The sequence below is a fragment of the Rhinichthys klamathensis genome, unplaced genomic scaffold, assembly GCF_029890125.1.
Source record: "Rhinichthys klamathensis goyatoka isolate OS25496 unplaced genomic scaffold, OSU_Roscu_1.1 h1tg000148l_1, whole genome shotgun sequence".
Lineage (NCBI taxonomy): Eukaryota > Metazoa > Chordata > Actinopteri > Cypriniformes > Leuciscidae > Rhinichthys > Rhinichthys klamathensis.
The window spans coordinates 100001-118572 of NW_026606683.1; the positions used below are offsets into that span (position 1 = coordinate 100001).

Consider the following 18572-nt stretch of genomic DNA (forward strand, 5'->3'; position numbering starts at 1 on the left):
TCAGTGCCGCTGCTGACGTAAGACGCTGCTGACGTGTGTCTGGTGTGTGTGTGTGTGTGTGTGTGTGTATTCTGGTTCTGTTGTGGATCCGCGTTCAGTGCCGCTGCTGACGTGTGTCTGGTGCGCCCGAGCTTCGTTTACAGTCTGAGGGAGACGCACGCTGGAAACAAAACAATCTTCTCAAACATGTCTAAGGATTTCCACACAGAGGAAGACTTGCATTTTTTTGCCCAGCCATATTTATTTGAACCCGAATACACGGACACACCAGATACACGTCAGCAGCGGCTTACGTCAGCGGCGGCACTGAACGCGGATCCACAACAGAACCAGAATACACACACACACACACCAGACATACGTCAGCAGCGTCTTACGTCAGCAGCGGCACTGAACGCGGATCCACAACAGAACCAGAATACACACACACACACACACACACCAGACACACCTCAGCAGCGTCTTACGTCAGTAGCGGCACTGAACGCGGATCCACAACAGAACCAGAAGACAATACAATGCTGAATAAAGTCGAAGTTTTTGTTATTTTTGGACCAAAATGTATTTTCGATGCTTCAACACACTCTAACTAACCCACTGATGTCACATGGACTACTTTGATGATGTCTTTATTTCCTTTCTGGACAAGGACAGTATACCGTACATACATTTTCAATGGAGGGACAGAAAGCTCTCGGACTAAATCTAAAATATCTTAAACTGTGTTCCGAAGATGAACGGAGGTCTGACGGGCTTGGAACGACATGAGGGAGAGTCATTAATGACATTTTCATTTTTGGGTGAACTAACCCTTTAATTCAAAAACCCTCATCATTTAAGACCAAAACATGACTTTCCTCTCTTCAACAACATCCTTGATAGTGCACAGTTGTTGATTTTGGTTTTCTGTATTGTTGTCAGAGCCTCTTGCAACCCTCTCAAAAGCACCAGATGCTGAAAATGAATCATCGACCTTTGTTCTCGTTTTACCTTTCAGCTTTTACACCGTGAATGAGGTCCAAAAGTTCCAGTATTCGCGGCCGGTCCGGAAAGGAGAGAAAGATCCCGACAATGAGTTTTCAGTGAGTTTCTTTTTGCTTTTCTATGCCTATTCTCCTTTTGTTATCTCACTCAATGCATGTGTAAAGTGCTCTGCGGTCCCTCATTTAGAAGAACTGTTTTTCTAATGGCCAGTTTTCTAAAAAATCTTTTTAAGATGGATTCAGGAGAGCTCACACTGAGATATTACAGTGAGATATCAAACCTGAGAACACTGCACCATTATAGTAAAACATAAAGTCTGTCCCACCCCCACCCCACTTACATCTGCTATTGGTAAACATCCATTAAAATCCAGTAAATGGAGGCTTAAATTGAAGGGGAAAAAACGCATCTGTAAGAGTGCAGGAATGAGTTGCGGCCACTTTTATCTGAAACGTGGCCTTTTGCTAAAAGCTTTCATTTTGTTAAATGTTCACTTAATGTTTTTTTTTTTTTTTTCAAAAGAACATGTGGATTGAAAGAACGACTTACGTAACCGCCTATAAGCTGCCTGGCATCCTGCGCTGGTTTGAAGTCGTGTCTGCCTCACCGGTGAGTACGCCAGGTTTAGCATCCAGTGTTTCATTATATCACCGCTGCTTGGGTTTTGATGGTTTGAAAGAAAAGGTGCCTGTCTCACTTCACCTTGAATGAACTCTGATACAGTATATTTGACCTGTCTCACTCTCACTGCGCTCTTGCATAACATATACCTGTACAATATATTCCAAAGTAGACCTTACCTGTCTTACTCTCACCATATTCGAGTATGAAAGACCTCACATCATGTCTTGTGATTTATCAATCTGGGCCTCATCAGTCAACAATATGATAAAGTAGACGTGTCTCACACTCACCACTCTCCATTACAGCAAGACGTGACCTGTCTCTCTCTCTCTTTCCATCATGCTATTCTGATGAGGTCGTCCTCAATTTGTCCAGCGCTGGGGGAATCATGGTTACGTGTGCTGACTCGCTCCATGCAAATATTTTGCAGTATAGTGCCTGGCAGGAGAGCGGCTCTGGCATCATGTGATACCCAGATTGGATGCCCTGGTGTTTATCCGTTCAAATTTGCACTCTCTTTTTAGCTCTTCTTCTCACCGTCTCACCGCACACTTTTTTTCTGGCGCTTCACGTGTGCTTTCGTTCTCATTAGCCTCCCTGGCACGAGTTTCCCGAGATAGACACATCAGAGCATCTGTCTCTCGCAGATTGATTTTGGATCCTGTCACAGATGCATTATGGGTGACGGATCTGGAGCCAGAAATTCCTTTATTGCCGAAGAGAACGTGTTAACCCATTCATTAGTGCATCGGTAAACAGTTCAGTGTGGAATGTGAGGCATAATTTGACTTGAAAACCTGCTCGTGTTGTTTCACTGCTCATTAGTAGAGTTTGTTTGTTGGATTTCAACTTTGGTTGTTGCGCAACAATAATGTGTTATACAGCTGGTTAAAGCTGGAGTCATCGTTTGCTGCTCTGCCTAGTGAATGTTTTCTCCTTGGCATTTGTGTAAATTCGTTCTGCCTGTTTAGTGTCATTTTTTAGTCAAGTAGTTTTTTGTAAATCATCCTTTGTTGTTACATATTCTCTGAAAATTATATTTTTTGTTTCTGTCTGCAGGAGGAAATCAGTCCCCTTGAAAATGCTATGGAGACCATGCAACTGACCAATGAGAAAATCAGCAACATGGTCCAGCGCCACCTTAACGACCCCAGCCTTCCCATCAACCCCCTCTCTCTGCTCCTCAACGGCATCGTGGACCCAGCTGTCATGGGCGGCTTTACTAATTATGAGAAGGTATGAGATTATTCTGGTAATTATTGCCAAATTGTGTGACGGCACAAAGATTAAACACAGTGAATCAACTTGATTGTGAAAACTATTTTAACCATTTCATATTGTACACTGCCATTTTTGGGATCAGTAAATTCGGCAATATTGTGAAATATTATTTACAGTTTAAAATAAGTGTTTTCTATTTTAAAATGTAATTTATTCCTGTGATCAAAGCTGAATTTTCAGCATCATTACTCCAGTCTTCAGTGTCACATGATCCTTCAGAAATCATCCTAATATGATGATTTGCTGCTCAAGAAACATTTCTGATTATTATCCATGTTAAAAAGTAGTTGTGCTGCTTCATATTTTTTTGGAAACCATGATATATTTTTATCAGGATTCTAAAAGAACTGCGTTTATTTGAACTTCATTGTAAACAGAACTGAAATTTTGAACAGTAGTTAATGGGTTTTAGGTGGGTTATTTTGTTTTGTTTGTTTGTTTGTTTATACTTATAGTTATTGTTTTATCATCGATAGGCCTTTTTCACTGAGAAATACACCCAGGAACATCTCATTGACCAGGAGAAGATTGAAAGGCTGAAGGATTTGATTGCCTGGCAGGTAATGATATATAATGGGCACATATCTTAAGGTGTTTGCCATGATTTTGCTGGTGATTATAAAATAAAGCACATTTTTTATGCATTTTTTTTTTTTACCATTAAGTTCTCCTACAGCTTTCTTGTCACGTGAAGTATGAGAGTATTGTGTTTTATCACTTTAATAACATGTCTGATTTAAAGTTCAGTTGTAGCATCCCGTTACCATTGGTATATTTGATGTATTTTCTTTGATCAATTCAAGCTATCCTTTTCAAAGAATGCTGTGTATATATATATATATATATATTTTTTTTTTTTTCATAACCATACCTTTTTTCACAAGTTTTCATAACCAGCATGCACAATGTGAGACCACAGTTCTTCAGAAGCTCTTAAAGCATCTGTCATGCAGTATAAATATCCAGCGAGAGTTTTTATTTAAAGGAAAGTCTCCCGGGGATATACTGATGTCCACATGTTGGGTTGAAGCAGCACGTGTCTGATGCTGCAAACTGACTTTATCATCACATCTAAAGTCTTTTATATCTCTTCACTCAGTTAAAACAGTGGTAATGGTTACAGGGCAGCACGTCAAATCCTCCTGCCGCCTTGCCCATGAGATTGTGTATGTGTGCGAGATAGAGATCTACTGAAGATGATCTTTTATGCTGATGAAGTTTCATTTGTAGCTGTTAAATGGGGAATGCATTCCGATGATTTTTATCTCTCCGAAACAAGATCTGTCATGCCTAAAGAATAATTGATGTGTGCATTATTTTTCTAATAATTAAATGACCCGGAGTCAATTAATCTGCTTATACTAATATTACCATGCCTCAAGACATTGTTCAGATGTTTTATTTCAAGACATTTGTCAGGTTTTTGTCCTTAAAACGCTCTTGTGTGTAGGACTAATTTCTTACGCATTTCATCACAAGCCTCCGATGCTGAATTCCAAAATGTCATTTTAGAAATAGTAACAGAGGCTTGAGCCATTGATAAGCAGACTAATGGAGAGTGATTGATAGTGTCTCTCAACAGTGTTAGGGAGCAGAGTCTCTACTAATTGCAAAGCTGTAAGTTTAACTGCTTCAAAAACAGCCAAGTCACTACCTCGACATTAAGTGTGCATCTATATGGAAGAGAGAACGGGAGAAAGGGAGTGTGCTTTCCATTGATAATGAAATGCAATTTTGGGGTGAAAATAGTTTGCATTTTTATCATATTGTTTGTTCTATTTATTGGCTTGGACAGTTTCATTGTCAGTTTTTTGTTCTTTTGTTGTTGTAGGCTGTAAAGACCTTTGAAATAACTGAAATCAGTTGGCGACATGATATGGAACTGTAATGCGGTCAAGACCTGGCTGGAACTACTTTAGCTATGTGTTTACTGGAAAATAATTGCTCACCTTAGAATGTTTGTCAACCAATCAGAATCAAGCTTTCAACAGACCCGTAACATAAAGCACAACGACAGCACTCACTGGTGCCTCTTTTTGGCACAATTTTTTAGAATTAAACAAATGTTCACATAATATTCTCCTCTTCACACCACTTTTTCATATTTTATCGTGTTAATAGAGATATTTTGGCCTTTAATGTATTCATTTTAGAGGGCTGGAAATGCATTGGTCAAATCGTGTGGGAACAGATTTTACCAGAGAGCAGTCTTGTGTCTTCTGTTTGACTTTCACTTGTTTGACTGTCCTGTGTGTGATGAATAGTCATCAGTCTGACCAGCTGTCCCAGCGTTCAGGCTGTTTGTCTGATCCAGGCGCGTGTCGTATATAGTTACTCTCAGTACATAAACGCTTCTGTTGCATAATGGTTATTGAAGGCTTGTTTGCTTTAGGGACGTGGACAGAAATGTAACGACACAGAGGCTGGTTTGTGGATGTATTTTCAGCTAGATGAAAAGAAAGACGGCCGTTGATGACACACATCTGAAGAGCTTTTCTGTGAGCAGAACAGATGTGAGGTATTGATGTAACTCTACAGATAGTTTGTACCAGGAGGCCCATGGGACAGAAAACAAACCTGTCAAACTCCCTCTTCTATACTTTCAACACTGCGTGTGTGTGTGTTTGCTGGACAAACTTGATTCTGTAGCTTCCTGTATGTCGATAATGTGTGTAGAGATTCAACAACTGTCTCATCTTGCAGGAGATGACAGCAAGTTTTGATGCTTATGATTAGTTGTTTGATACTTAGGAAGAGTTTAAATATTCTATGAGACCAAGTACAATGTATTTGACATCTCAAGCTAAATGAATAAATATTAGGCAATACTTTACATTAAGGTTCAGTTTGTTAACATTACATTAACTATTATAAACTAACAGTGAACAAAAGCTATTTACAGTATTCATATAAGGTAGTTTAGGTCAATGTTAATTTATGTAGTTGTTCAATGTTAATTTGTGTTTGTAATAGAATTTCCCTTTTATGTCATTTACCCCTATTTTTTATTTTGTCAGTATAGTATTTAAAAATGCCACTTTTACAAGCTTTTATTTTTCTATATTTGTTTATAACAAAAAAAATATATATTTGTTAATGAAGCAACAGAAGTTGGAGAAAAATGCATTTAAAAATAAAATAAGGCATTTTTGATATTGTTTAGAAAAATGCTTGCAATGACACAGTAAAAGTAATTATTTACACATTAAAGAGAGACATAAAGGAACAACCCAAATGTATTTCTTACATGCTAAAGGTTGTTTGATGCTATTTGTTGAATCAAGTATCAGTCTTGTTGTTTTTGACGATAATAACGCTTTATTTTTTCTCACAGATTCATGTCAGGTCAGGACATTTGCATCTGATGAGTTACGGCAGCTGTCATCCTGTCAGAGAATGAAATATGTCTCTCTTCCTTTGTCTTACCTGAGATGTGTTTTAAAGACGCAGATCTGCGTGTGTGCCGTGTTCCTCCACAAAGAGGGCGTCAAGCTGAGTTGCACAAATCAATGGTTGAGACGGCATGAAACAGTTCAGAAAAGCTTGATCTTATCCTGCGTTTTCTCAGACATGCGTTGATGCCATCTTACCACAAATATCATTATTTACAGTATAACAAACATGTGAAACAGCGGTGAAAAGGCAGGACAATCCCCCTGCAGATTTGAGCTTTTGATCAAGTTTGCTTGCACCTCTCTGTGCCGTTTGGGCCGACTGCCCTGGTCTCTTTTATTGGCGGCTCTGCTAATCTGTGGGAATGTGCTGCCCTCTCACAGAGCCAGAGCTGTTATTCACAGATGTCAGGTGCTGGTGTTTGTTCTTCTCCATTCATGCTAGCTTGTGTCCTTTGCACTGAGTAAAATCACTTTACTGTAGCAGGTGCGGGAACTTCAGCTGGTAAGGTAACATGAGGACCTGGTGAGCTTAGAATGTTAATGACAAGCAATTCACAGTGGGAGTCCAGCGCTGTGTTGAAGGATTGTGCGGTGATGCATGTGAAAAGTGAAAGCACTCATTTCTCCATTGCCAGATATGTGGGGCTTGCATTGTCATAAACAGTGCAAAAACAATCACGTCCCACTTACTAAGGCCAAATTTACACTGCAGGTCTTGATGCCCAATTCCGATTTGTTGATTTTTTTTTTGTTGGACTATATCTGATTTTTTTGACGTCTAGCTTACATCTGCTTTTAAAAGTGACCCATATCCGATATCTGCAAACACTAGACACTTGGCGAAACAACCTAAGGTAGACCAACGCATTCTCATCCTTTGGCGTCATATAGGTGACGCCATATGACATTTCGTCGAAATCTTACGCACATGGCATCCTTTAGCGTCAATATAACACACACTGTTATGGGTAGGTTTAGGTCTGGGGTAGGGTTACGGTTATGATGCCTTGGGATCTGCGTCTCATATTCACGCTAAACGATGCCATGTGCGTTGGATTTAGATGCGCGTCATCTGTATGACGCCTTGGGTTCTGCGTCTCATATTGATGCTAAAGGATGCCATGTGCGTAAGATTTCAACGAAATGTACAAAGCGTCACATGTATGACGCCAAAGGATGAGAACGGCTGGGTAGACGTACTGACCCAGAAAAGCTTAGGCCGAAAAGGAAGTAAAAACTGCGCGATTTGCATTGAACGCAGATTAAATGATAATACAAGCTTTTGCTTTCCGTGTCATTCTTAAAGGTCGGCAAAACATTTGGCTGAGCCTTCGTCCTTCATTGTGCCATTGAGAAGAGTCATGTGATCGTGGTTGTATTCCACCTGATTTGCTGACATTCACCACGTATCCGATCTGTCCACTTACATGACAGATGTAATGCACGTATCCGATTATTTCCACATATGAATGAGGCCTGAAACCGATCTGAGAATATTGGAATCCATGTGTTTTTTTTCCTGCTTACACGTTTGTGGTTCATATCCGATCTGTGCCACATTGGAGGAAAAAAATCAGAATTGGGTTACTTGACCCATGTAATGAAAATGTGTGTCGACACTTACAGAAGAATTTAGTCTTGTACATGAGCTCCAGATGAACTTAGGCAATCTCAGATGTCTCCAGTGCACTTCACTTATAATAAGTGCATAAATGCTCCAATTTCACTTTTCCATAAATACATTTTTCTTTTACAGAGTCCTACACATCAATCTTAATAAGCAGATGTGTCTGCTATCATCATGAATAGAACAAGGACAACTGAACCAGTTATTGCAACCTCCTCAGAACACCTTCGCAACTACATAGCAATGATTTGGAAAACCAGAACACCCTAGCAACCCCATAGCAACATTCTAAAAACACCAGAACATCTTAAAGCGAAACTCCACCCAAAAATGAAAATTCTGACTTAATCACCCACATGAGGTTCCAGAACTGTGTGACTTTGTCTTCAGCAGAACACAAGACACAATTTTTCCATTTATTTATTTTATTTAGATTAATAGTATTTTTTATTTTAGATACGCTGGCTGTATAGACTTATACTATATGACTTTTTTTTTTTAATGTGTTTATATAGAATAAAGATATAATAGACTACAAGCTTAAATCTATACATACATGCAAATATATTTTGAAAAACGTTGGGATCCAAACAGCATTGAAGCCCATTGACTTTCATTGTATGGAGAAAAACATACATCTTCTTTAATGAGAGGACGGTCAGTATTGGAACAACTTGAAGGTAGGTAAAAGATATAAGCTTCATTTTTGTGTAGAGTATCGCTTTAACAACCACTTAGCAATGCCATTACAACCAGATAGCAGAAAAGACATTTAAGTTTAAAAGAACATTTAGTAAGATGTATTTGTTAGAAGCCAATCCTAATCAAACACACCTATATAAGATCAGCAAGGTCTTTGGGATTACTAAAAACTTTTTACTCAAGACCTTGGGTGTTTTTCAGCACCTTGGTCTATAATTTCTTACAGGCAAATGTTGCAACTGAAGGAAAGCATTGATGTGCTCTGCCTTTGAGTGTTGAATTATTCATTGTGTGTCCATATGTGCTGATCTGTTTTATTTTCAGTCAAAGTTAGTTGATGAGGTGCATTTGTAGTTGTGTTTGTGTGATTTGGCAGCCTCCTTTTAAAGCAGTTTTGTTGCTATGCTGCCTACCCAGAATTCAGTCACTGTGATCATTTTATAAAGGTCTGGGTTTCCCTGGAGACACAAGCGCTGCTCTGTCTCTCTCGCTCTATCTGTCTATATCTCTGTCTCCTTCAGAAATTCCCTGCGGTGCTAACAACCCTTATTAAAGTGGGAATCCTCTATCTCTCTCCTGTAATGTCATGACTGTTGGACTGCAGGAGGCTCAATGCACTTTGTCTCTGAACAAACCGTGCGTCTCTATGTGAATTTTACATCCATATAATTGCGCAGTAAATTTGAAGAGGTTGTTTTATATTGTGAATCTAATCAAGGCTAAAGGGCGCCATAGAATTAATTAGCATAAACTTCGTCTTCGTCTGCAATTGTTTTTTTTCTTTCACGGCAGTTATGGTCATGTTAGTTAAATGTCAGTCAACACGGGCCGTCAAACATGTTTCCCAGTGGCGGAACTAATCTAGTCAATGCAAACACCTCCGCAACTCTGCAACACCATAGTACCAACTTGCCAATCATCCAGAGCACCGTAGCAATATTTAAACATTCATAAGATACAGTTGATACACCAATGAGATACAATTACTTAAGATACAAAATGCTATAAGATAGAAATGGATCATAGTTCAGTAAGTTTTTGCTTAAAACCAGAATCTGCCAGAATCTGGTCAGAACAATAAATATGTTTTCCCATATAATTAAACTGGTGGTTTTTTTTTTTCTTGTTTTAAGCAAAAACTAACTGAACTAGAGGTAGAAAATCCCTTTTTGCAGTGTAAACACCTTACCAGCTGTGCAGAGTATGTTTCTGTACTTTCATAAGTAAAGCAAAAAATGATTATCCTTTTCTTTTGAGATGTCATTTCAAAAGTTTGAAGAGAAGGTTGATGTCTTTACTTGATGAACATGTCAGAGAAAGTGCTCTTTTCCATTGCACTGCATTGCATCAGTTGAACGTGAACCTAGTTGGACTTTATTTAGAAATATCTCATCTTTATAGCTCTCTGATTTACTCTGACTTCATGCTCTCCTAATGTCTGGAGACAGCAACACTTCTCCTTGCAATTAGCTGAGCTGTTCAGTGTGTGTGCGTGTGTGTGTATCCGTCTGATTGTGAGGCATTTTGCTTCTCTCTGTACATTCAGACTAGCAGGAGACTCTGAGTCGTAGACGAGAGAACGCAGTGCTTTGTGTGATGAATGCTTGTGTACAAAGGTTTGTTTTAAATCCTGTGTAATATGATATGTCTTTCACTGTGGCTTGCAAATAAACCCAGCAATGGTATTTTAGTGGCTGTTTTCCTGTTTTATGTGTCTGTCAGACCAGAGGTTTTATGTAGAAGACACAGAAAATTGAACCTCAAAGTGATATTTCAGGCTGAGGTGAATCACTGCGCTTGATTCACAGGCAACTGAGAGGCTTCAGTAAATCAGTCCAGAAGAACCGCAGGTTCTGTCTCACTCCATCATGGGTAGTAGGGGTGGATCAGGCATAATAAACAACTAGTTGATTAGTAAGGTTGACTTTTGGGGTGAATGCTGTGATTTTGTTATAAAGGGGATGTATTATGCACTTTTACAGTCTTGATTTTGTTTTTGGGCTCTACTAGAACAGGTTTTCATGCTGGAATGTAAAAAAAAAACATTGTTTTTTCACATATTCTCCATTGTTGCGGCTCCTCTCTTCCCTGTCTGTCAGTAACGCTCTGTTTAGTTCCTGTCTCTATGAAGCCCCTCCTTCTGAAAAGCACACTTTGCTCTGATTGGTCGGCTGGATCAGTGTGTTGTGATTGGTCAAGCGCTTTGAGCGTGTTTGGAAAATGTCCCGCCCCTTACCATAACCGTGAGTTTCAACACACTACTAACTAACTCAACCAAGCCCCGCCCCTTTATTCTGCGTATGAAGAAATTCATTATTCTACGTTCCGGGAAGAAAACTCAAGACTACAATGGAGTTTCAGGGAGTTCAGTGACACTGATATAGAGAAAAACTTCCTTTGTGGAGTGAGTTTACAGACCTTTTTCATGCTCAAACAGCAACATCAAACACTAAAGAAAGATGAACATGTAAAAAAGCATAATAGGAGCCCTTTAACATTGTGGCTTAACATCTTTGCTTTGTGTATGTGTGTGTGTGTGTGTGTGCGTGCATCTCATTCAGATCCCGAACCTGGCTGAAGGAGTTCGTATCCACGGCGAGAAGGTGACGGAGGCCCTACGACCGTTTCACGAGCGTTTGGAGGCATGTTTCAAACAGCTCAAAGAGAAGGTGGAGAAACAGTACGGTGTCAGAACACTAGTGAGTCCAAACAGACACTCGCTTTCCAAACCATTTGAGCCAGAAACATCATGCATCATGCCTTCATCATTCATTCAGCCATAATCATCGTCCATCATGTAGTCATCGCTCATCATTCATGCATTCAGCAATAATCATCAAAACATGGATGTTCCTCATCACAGCTCGTATGCATGCATCACATTACCACAGGATGGACTCTTACCTCACAATACAAGCAGATCGCATTCAGTAATCATTGAACTACATATTCTGTCTGATTTATGTGTTGCATGTTTGTCTGCATTTGTCCTCCAGTCGGTGTTGGGACTTGCTTTCCACACATGGTTTCTTCCTTACTTCCTTATGACCCCGTTTTGACTCGCTCACTGAGGATTATAAGGCATTGTTATTGAAATATGCTGCTTTATAATGATAAGCTGCTTAATAATGATATGTATTGTGAAAAGCACAATAGCAAAAGCAAGTCATAGCAGCTATTAGATGATTATGGGTCATTGTGCAATTACGGTGTTAAATGCTGTGAGTTGCTTTAAAAGAGCTGTCTTGCTAATTTAAAAAATCTGTAAAAAAAGATAATGTACTTCATAATTCTACAGTATTAAAATATATGCGTGTAAAAACTAGTACATTTAAACTATTTAAGAAAATTTTTTGTTTAAAATTAATTAATAAGTATTATTATTAATATGGCAAACCGTTACTATTTTGGTGAGGAGCTTTTTTTTTAGGAAAACGGGACATCTTTTAAAGACCCACTCCGATGAAAATAATGTTTTTCTAGGTGTTAACATGTTCTTGTGGCATTTTTCTGATGTTAGAGGACATATCTTGAGAAAAATCAGCTCAAAGTTGTATTTCTGAGTATTTCTACATTCAAATGGCTGTGAATCAGTAGCAGACGCTAAAATGCCGGCTAAAATCGACTGGAGTTGTGACGTAGTAACTCCACTGGGCGTCTCCACACGCGACGTCTTGGAGTGAAATAGTGATCGGTGATCGGTGATAACTTTGATTAACTTCGGATAATAATAATTAACGTGTATAATACTGTTGCCCCACCGGTATTGGGGGTGTAAGCTAGCGGGAGAGACAGAGCTCTCAGCAACGGGCAGGGGGAGGGTCGTCTCCGTGCCAACGGCTCCGCCCACAACGCAGAGGCGAATTGCTAATGAGCTACTGCCGCTCTGCTGAAGCGAAGTCCCAGAAAACGGCACAGGTTTTGTGATTTTGGCTAAAAATGGCATAATCGTAATTTAAAGACCACTGGGAATGTTTAAAAATAGCTCAAAATATGATCGGAGTGGGACTTTAAATGGTTATTTGAAGTAAGAAAATGTCCATGTACATGCTTAAATATTTATATATTTAAATTAATTCCAGTGGTTTAATCCATATGTTGTTAATCACATTAAGATGGTTTATCATCAAAATTGTCTTCAGACTGGTAATTTTTGTAATACCTTCCTAACGTAATCATGTGTTCATCGGTAGTGTTATTGAGAGTCATTAACTTTAAGTAGGTCTAACAGCACTGACAAAGAAGCATGTCAGTCAATGGTACATTTACTTTAAAAAACTATTATTATTATAAAGAAGATAAATTACTTAATATAGCATAGTAGTTTTAATGTATGATTGATGAGTCTCTTTAAAAAAAACACTTCTACTGAGTGTTATTTATATTCACATCCTGATGCTATAGAAAATCAGTTGTGTAGCAAAACTTATAGTTTTTAAATTGTTTTAATGCTATTGTTGATTGATGAGTGATGCATTAAATATTCCGTTTTCCATGATATGATCACATATAGTATTGCTCTTCAGAAATAATGTTTGATGTACTAGACTATAGCATGCTCTTTCATGCTATTTGATGTCATAATAACCATATACTCATTAACATTTGACTGGCAAATATTACATATAAACATTTACATGTATACTCTTCAGCTTTCAGCAACTTGGCTGTGGCATTTTTACAGTATTTGATGCCAGGAACCTTATCCTAGATGAATGTAGGAAAAGTAGAGCGAGAGATTGGAAAGTTTCCACACAGCTGTATTTTGAGACACACTGAGTGAATGTGTGTGTTTGTAACTGTGACAAAGACATTTCTAAACACACTAGTGTAAAGAATCGCTACTTTCCTCCGGTCTGGACAGACGAACTGAAAAGAGAATAATGGGAGTCCATAGGAGGGAATGAGAGATGGGGACAAAAGAGTATGGAAGACAGGTAGAAAAGGAGATCTAAAGCATGAGAGAGAGAGAGAGAGAGAGACAGATAGTTACTGTAGCTGGCAGATATTGATCACTGCGCTCTGGGAAAGTGCTAGAATTAGCAGCGATGCCTCCTATACAGTGTGTGAAAGTCTGAGAACGTGATGTGCGCTACATATCCGTTTCAAGGGCAGGCAGGGCGAACGTGACCGAGAGGAGCAAGATAAGGAAGGTATGAGTGGTTCATATTCACACATAAATGTTCAGAGATTCACACATAGAAAGAGGTCAGGGGAAACGAAACCTGAGGATGAGCAAAAACACACTCACTGAGTTTGGCCCATGTGCCGCAGGAATCATCCAAACTCATGTACTCAAGAGAGATAAATTGGCACTTCCTGGGAAATTGGCACAACATATCTGTATTCTGTAATAATAATTGAAGTTGCTCTTTTTCCTACTTCATAAATGACTAAAATAAACACTGTCATGTAGTCTTGCGTTCAGAGTGCCTGGTGTTTGGGAACACAAAGAGAGCTTATTATACTCAACCGTTCTGATGACAGACTTTGGTGTTTCAGAATGACCAAACCAACATTTGGAATGCTGTGCGATGTGATTGGTCCGCTGGTTAGTCCAGTTATCCAATCATCCCCTCTGTTTTTGTTGCACATCGAGGGATTTAATCGGTAAATGTGTATCCAACGTAGTTTATGCGCATGTCTTCTTAATGGATAAAAAAATTATCCTCCTCAATTTAGAGCGTATGTTTTTATGCGATATCCCAAAATGCACACAAAAATTGGTTGGTGGAAACAACTAGGGAGTGGTCTGAAAAATGTGTATATTGACATTTATACTCTCATAGATGTTATCAGTCACAACAGGGGTCATTTACATTTAATGGGTCTCATTCATGAAACACGAGCAGAACGAATTTTTGTGTAAATCGTGTGTAAAGTGGTTCTGGCGTAAATTTTCGGATTCATTAAAATGTTCGTATTTTCCAAATGTTAGTTGGTACACAAGAAATCTACTCCTGCTCCCAGCTACGCGTAAATAGTGAGTTTAACACCCGAACGTTTTGCTCATTAATAACTAAGGCTGCATTTTAATTCACCTTAATCGGGTACATATTTGCACAGCATTTTGAAAAAATATTATATATAGTAATTACATACTGTTTTTCTTATTATGAGAGCCAGTAATGGCATCTGCGATGGTGGTCCTTCTCCAGTTTGAATACTATTTTTCCGAAGTGAACTAATTCGTTTTTTGCTCTCAAGCTTAATGTCGAACCATTTTCTTCTCACTTCTGGGAATGTTCGATTAACAGATGAAACTCCATTAACTGCATCTGTAATGCTGCCAAGCTTCCTTTTTTTTAGGACCCGATACGCCACTATGTACGCTTGAAAATAAAATGTGGCATTTTGAATGCACTTCTGATAATAAAACTTCAATTTCTGCATCTGAGAATTTTTTTTTTCATTCGCATTCATGTCATAATATGATGCCCATATATAGTTGTCAGTCGGATTTAATGGGCGGGATTTATGGTAATTGAGAATGAACGTGCACGCGCATCCCATTTACGACTGATTGGAATTCATTAACACACACACACATTTCACTATCACATCTGACGTTTACGAAGTATTTGTGAATCAGGAGAAGAGTTTTCGGGAAGGTCTCTTTACGCGCAAATCACTCGCATATTAGTTCGTATATTTACGAATGTTTCATGAATGAGACCCAATGTGTCAGAAAGGGAAAAAATGTTTCATAAACTAAATTGACCTTTTTGGTGCAAGTATTGGCTTTGTAAATGCTACAGCTGTAGAATATGGCTTCTTTAAAAAACCTGTTGAAATGCTGTGATGTTCTCATGTCATATATTTGAACTGTGTGTTTCAGCCTCCCATGTCAGACGAGCGGCGGGGCAGTCGGCCACGTTCAATGGTTCGGTCATTCACCATGCCATCGTCTCAGAGGCCACTGTCCGTCGCGTCTGTGACCTCCATATCATCAGACAACTCACCCTCCAGACCGGGATCAGACGGGTAAACACACACACACACACACACATGATCCAGACTGAAAGAACAATATATCTGCAGATATTTCGCCTTTATTTATACTTATAAAGTGCATCATAAAACCTCAGATAATTCTGCTGTGGTGACCCCTAATGGGAGCAGCCGGAAGAGAAAGAGATTTATACTATGCTGTATATAGTAAATATTATTGATCAAAAATCAAAATTTTAATCAGAAGTGACAGTAATGTGACAATTGACATTTGTAATTTTACTAAATATTTCTATTTTGAATAAATGTTGTAAAAAATCCTGTAAAGAACATATGAAGCAGCACATTTGTTTTCAACATTGACAATAACCTAGAAATGTTTCTTGAGCAGTAAATCATATTAGAGTGATTTCTGAAGGATCATGTGACACTGGAAACTGGAGTAATGATGTTGAAAAGTCAGCTTTGATCACAGGAATACATTACATTTTAAAATATATTCAAATATAAAACATTACTTTTAAATGTTAATAGTATTTCACAATATTACTGGTTTTACTGTATTTTTGATCACAGTACTTACAAAATAACCAAATAAATGAATACATTTATCATAGGTCTGGATCAGTGTCTGAGATTAAAACTTTTACTTCTTATTTCCAACACACACATATATTGTTGGATTATTAATTCAAAATTGAAGAATATAAATCTCTCTCTACGCTAGATATCAGGATCAGGCATTGGAAAAACTCTTATTACTAGACCATTGATTCAGACCTCTATTAAACTGGCTGGATTCTTGACAATGATTTATTTTCTTCTTTCAGCGGTTGGAGGACTAGTACAGGAACACTTCATAGGTTGGAGTGTGTGTTATTTTCTTTCCCGTAATCTCTTTCCCGCTCTTTGTCATTTCCATCTTGTCTCTCTGTGGGCGGTCTGTTCTCATCCACACGCTTACAGATGCACCTGAATCACGTCACATGTCCAGCACCTGCTGTGCCTCCAAGATCATTTTACTGCGCTTTGAGAAGTTCCATCAGTTCATACAGAATCAGCTGATCAGATCAGACGGGTTTATGTGTGTAAAACAGATCTGAGGACAGTATGCGTTTCAGTGATTTTACAGCATTTATTTTAAGTACACCACTTTGTCACCCCAAGTCAACCTTTTACCTGTGTTAAAATCACTGTAATACATGTCCTTTATTCGGCCTCTTTACTCTGACACCCTGAAAGGTTGGTGCCAGTCTAGCGTGGCAGGCACACAGATGCCAACCTGAAGGATTAATTAGTGCGTGTTTGAAGAGAGCGATTCTATCAGCGATGCCCTCCGCTAGTATTTAATTGTGAAGGGCACCACTTCACAAGAGCTTTCATTTGATTAGTTAATCCATCTCATTAAAGCACTTTGATTTGCTTGAGCCCAAGATTCTGATTATGAGAGCCAGACATTCTGCTTCCCCTTTTCCTTGCTTTCCGCTTTACAAAACTGCCTGTGAGTCTCATTATCGGGCAGGTCAGCAGATATGATGCACACACACACACACACACGCTTTAAAGTGGAGATATTCGCTTTTGCATGGATGGTGTATGATTTCTCTCCAGCATCACTGCATTTTTAAGAAACTAGTTTGTTCTGAGCTTTGAACCTGAAATTTACAATTCAATTTTTCTTTGCAGAATTGAGCTGTCTAGGTTCACGTACATTTGTGCTAACTGTAATGCTTACTGTAGTGTTCATTTAGTCTGTGAAACTGCAGATCAGGATGAAGCCGGTGTGAGAGCGCTTCGAGTTGGTGCTGCTGCATCTTACATTCATTCATCGGTCATGTGCTTTTGGGCTTTGCAAACTTAAACATTTGCTTTTCTTTGATTTATTAAACACTTATTGCGGATTTTTAGTTAGGTATCGTCGGTTACCTGACTTACAGAAATATTTTCATGCATCAGTTCGGCTGTGTTAAATCATAAACAGATCACTGTATGTTATTCCTTTACAGAGTAATTTATAGCCCATATAGTTGTATTATAGCTGAATATTGTTAAATATTATATTCCAGCTGCCATTGCAAATTAAAAAAGGTTTAAAACCAAAGTTACCCGCCACTTAGCATTTTTACTAGCCACAATTTTGACATGATACCATGGGGGGAAAACTGCCATATAGATATTTTTAATAATATCTCATAAGTTGGCAGCAGGTATATTAGGCTGCTGTCACTTTAAGACCTGACGCATGGATCCGTTATACTGTTACACATGCGTTTTCTCTAAACTGTTCACGTTCACTTAAAACATAACTGACTGTGATTACTTGAAGACCGGTATTTTGACATTATTTTGTGTTTATTTGACTGTTTACGTGCAATAAGCAGCTAAAAGAACTCAATTTAGTTCAGAGAAGCAGGTTTATGTGTGCACACTTTTGAGTTTGAGCACAAAATCTGTGGGAATGCCTGTGACACATTTGTGGTGAGGCCTGTGGAAATATAGGGAAGGACAATTAAGAACAGGGCCAGCAGTAAAAAATAAAATAAAAAAAAATGATTCTGAAATAAACATAATGTATTATTTTAAATTAACTAATATGGTTGGTTGCCATGACACTAGATACTGTACACCAGAAATGTGCTTTTTGGAGCTAAATGTCAAATGAGTGCTAATATTTGCTCAAGACTTCATAAGAGGCTTCTCTCTAATATTAAACAGCCCAGCCGTCTTATCCAATAAAACATACCCGCCGCTCAATTATCTCTACTCCTCTTTTCATTTGATTCCTCTTCTCTTTCATCGGATAGATTTGCCTTGGAGCCTCTTTTACCAAAGAAGCAGCACTGTAAGTCCCAGGATAAACTGGATCGAGATGAACCTGAGAAAGACAGGAAGGAGAAAAAGAAGGAGAAGAGGAACAGTAAACACCAGGAGCTGTTTGATAAGGAACTGAAGGCCGCTGATATTCCCCTGCAGCCGAGTGAGGCGGTCATACTGTCAGAGACCGTGAG

At 38.7% G+C, this 18572-nt stretch overlaps 1 protein-coding gene across 1 annotated transcript in view; it reads left to right on the forward strand.

The window, feature by feature from the left end:
• The window catches only part of LOC130090636 (dedicator of cytokinesis protein 1-like), a 119381-nt gene that overhangs the window by 92341 nt on the left and 8468 nt on the right, over positions 1-18572 (forward strand). The window contains exons 19-25 of the mRNA XM_056258123.1: positions 998-1082; positions 1507-1593; positions 2668-2844; positions 3366-3449; positions 11175-11312; positions 15452-15597; positions 18369-18567. Coding sequence (XP_056114098.1) covers positions 998-1082; positions 1507-1593; positions 2668-2844; positions 3366-3449; positions 11175-11312; positions 15452-15597; positions 18369-18567 — 916 coding nt within the window. The remainder of the gene's footprint in view (positions 1-997; positions 1083-1506; positions 1594-2667; positions 2845-3365; positions 3450-11174; positions 11313-15451; positions 15598-18368; positions 18568-18572) is intronic.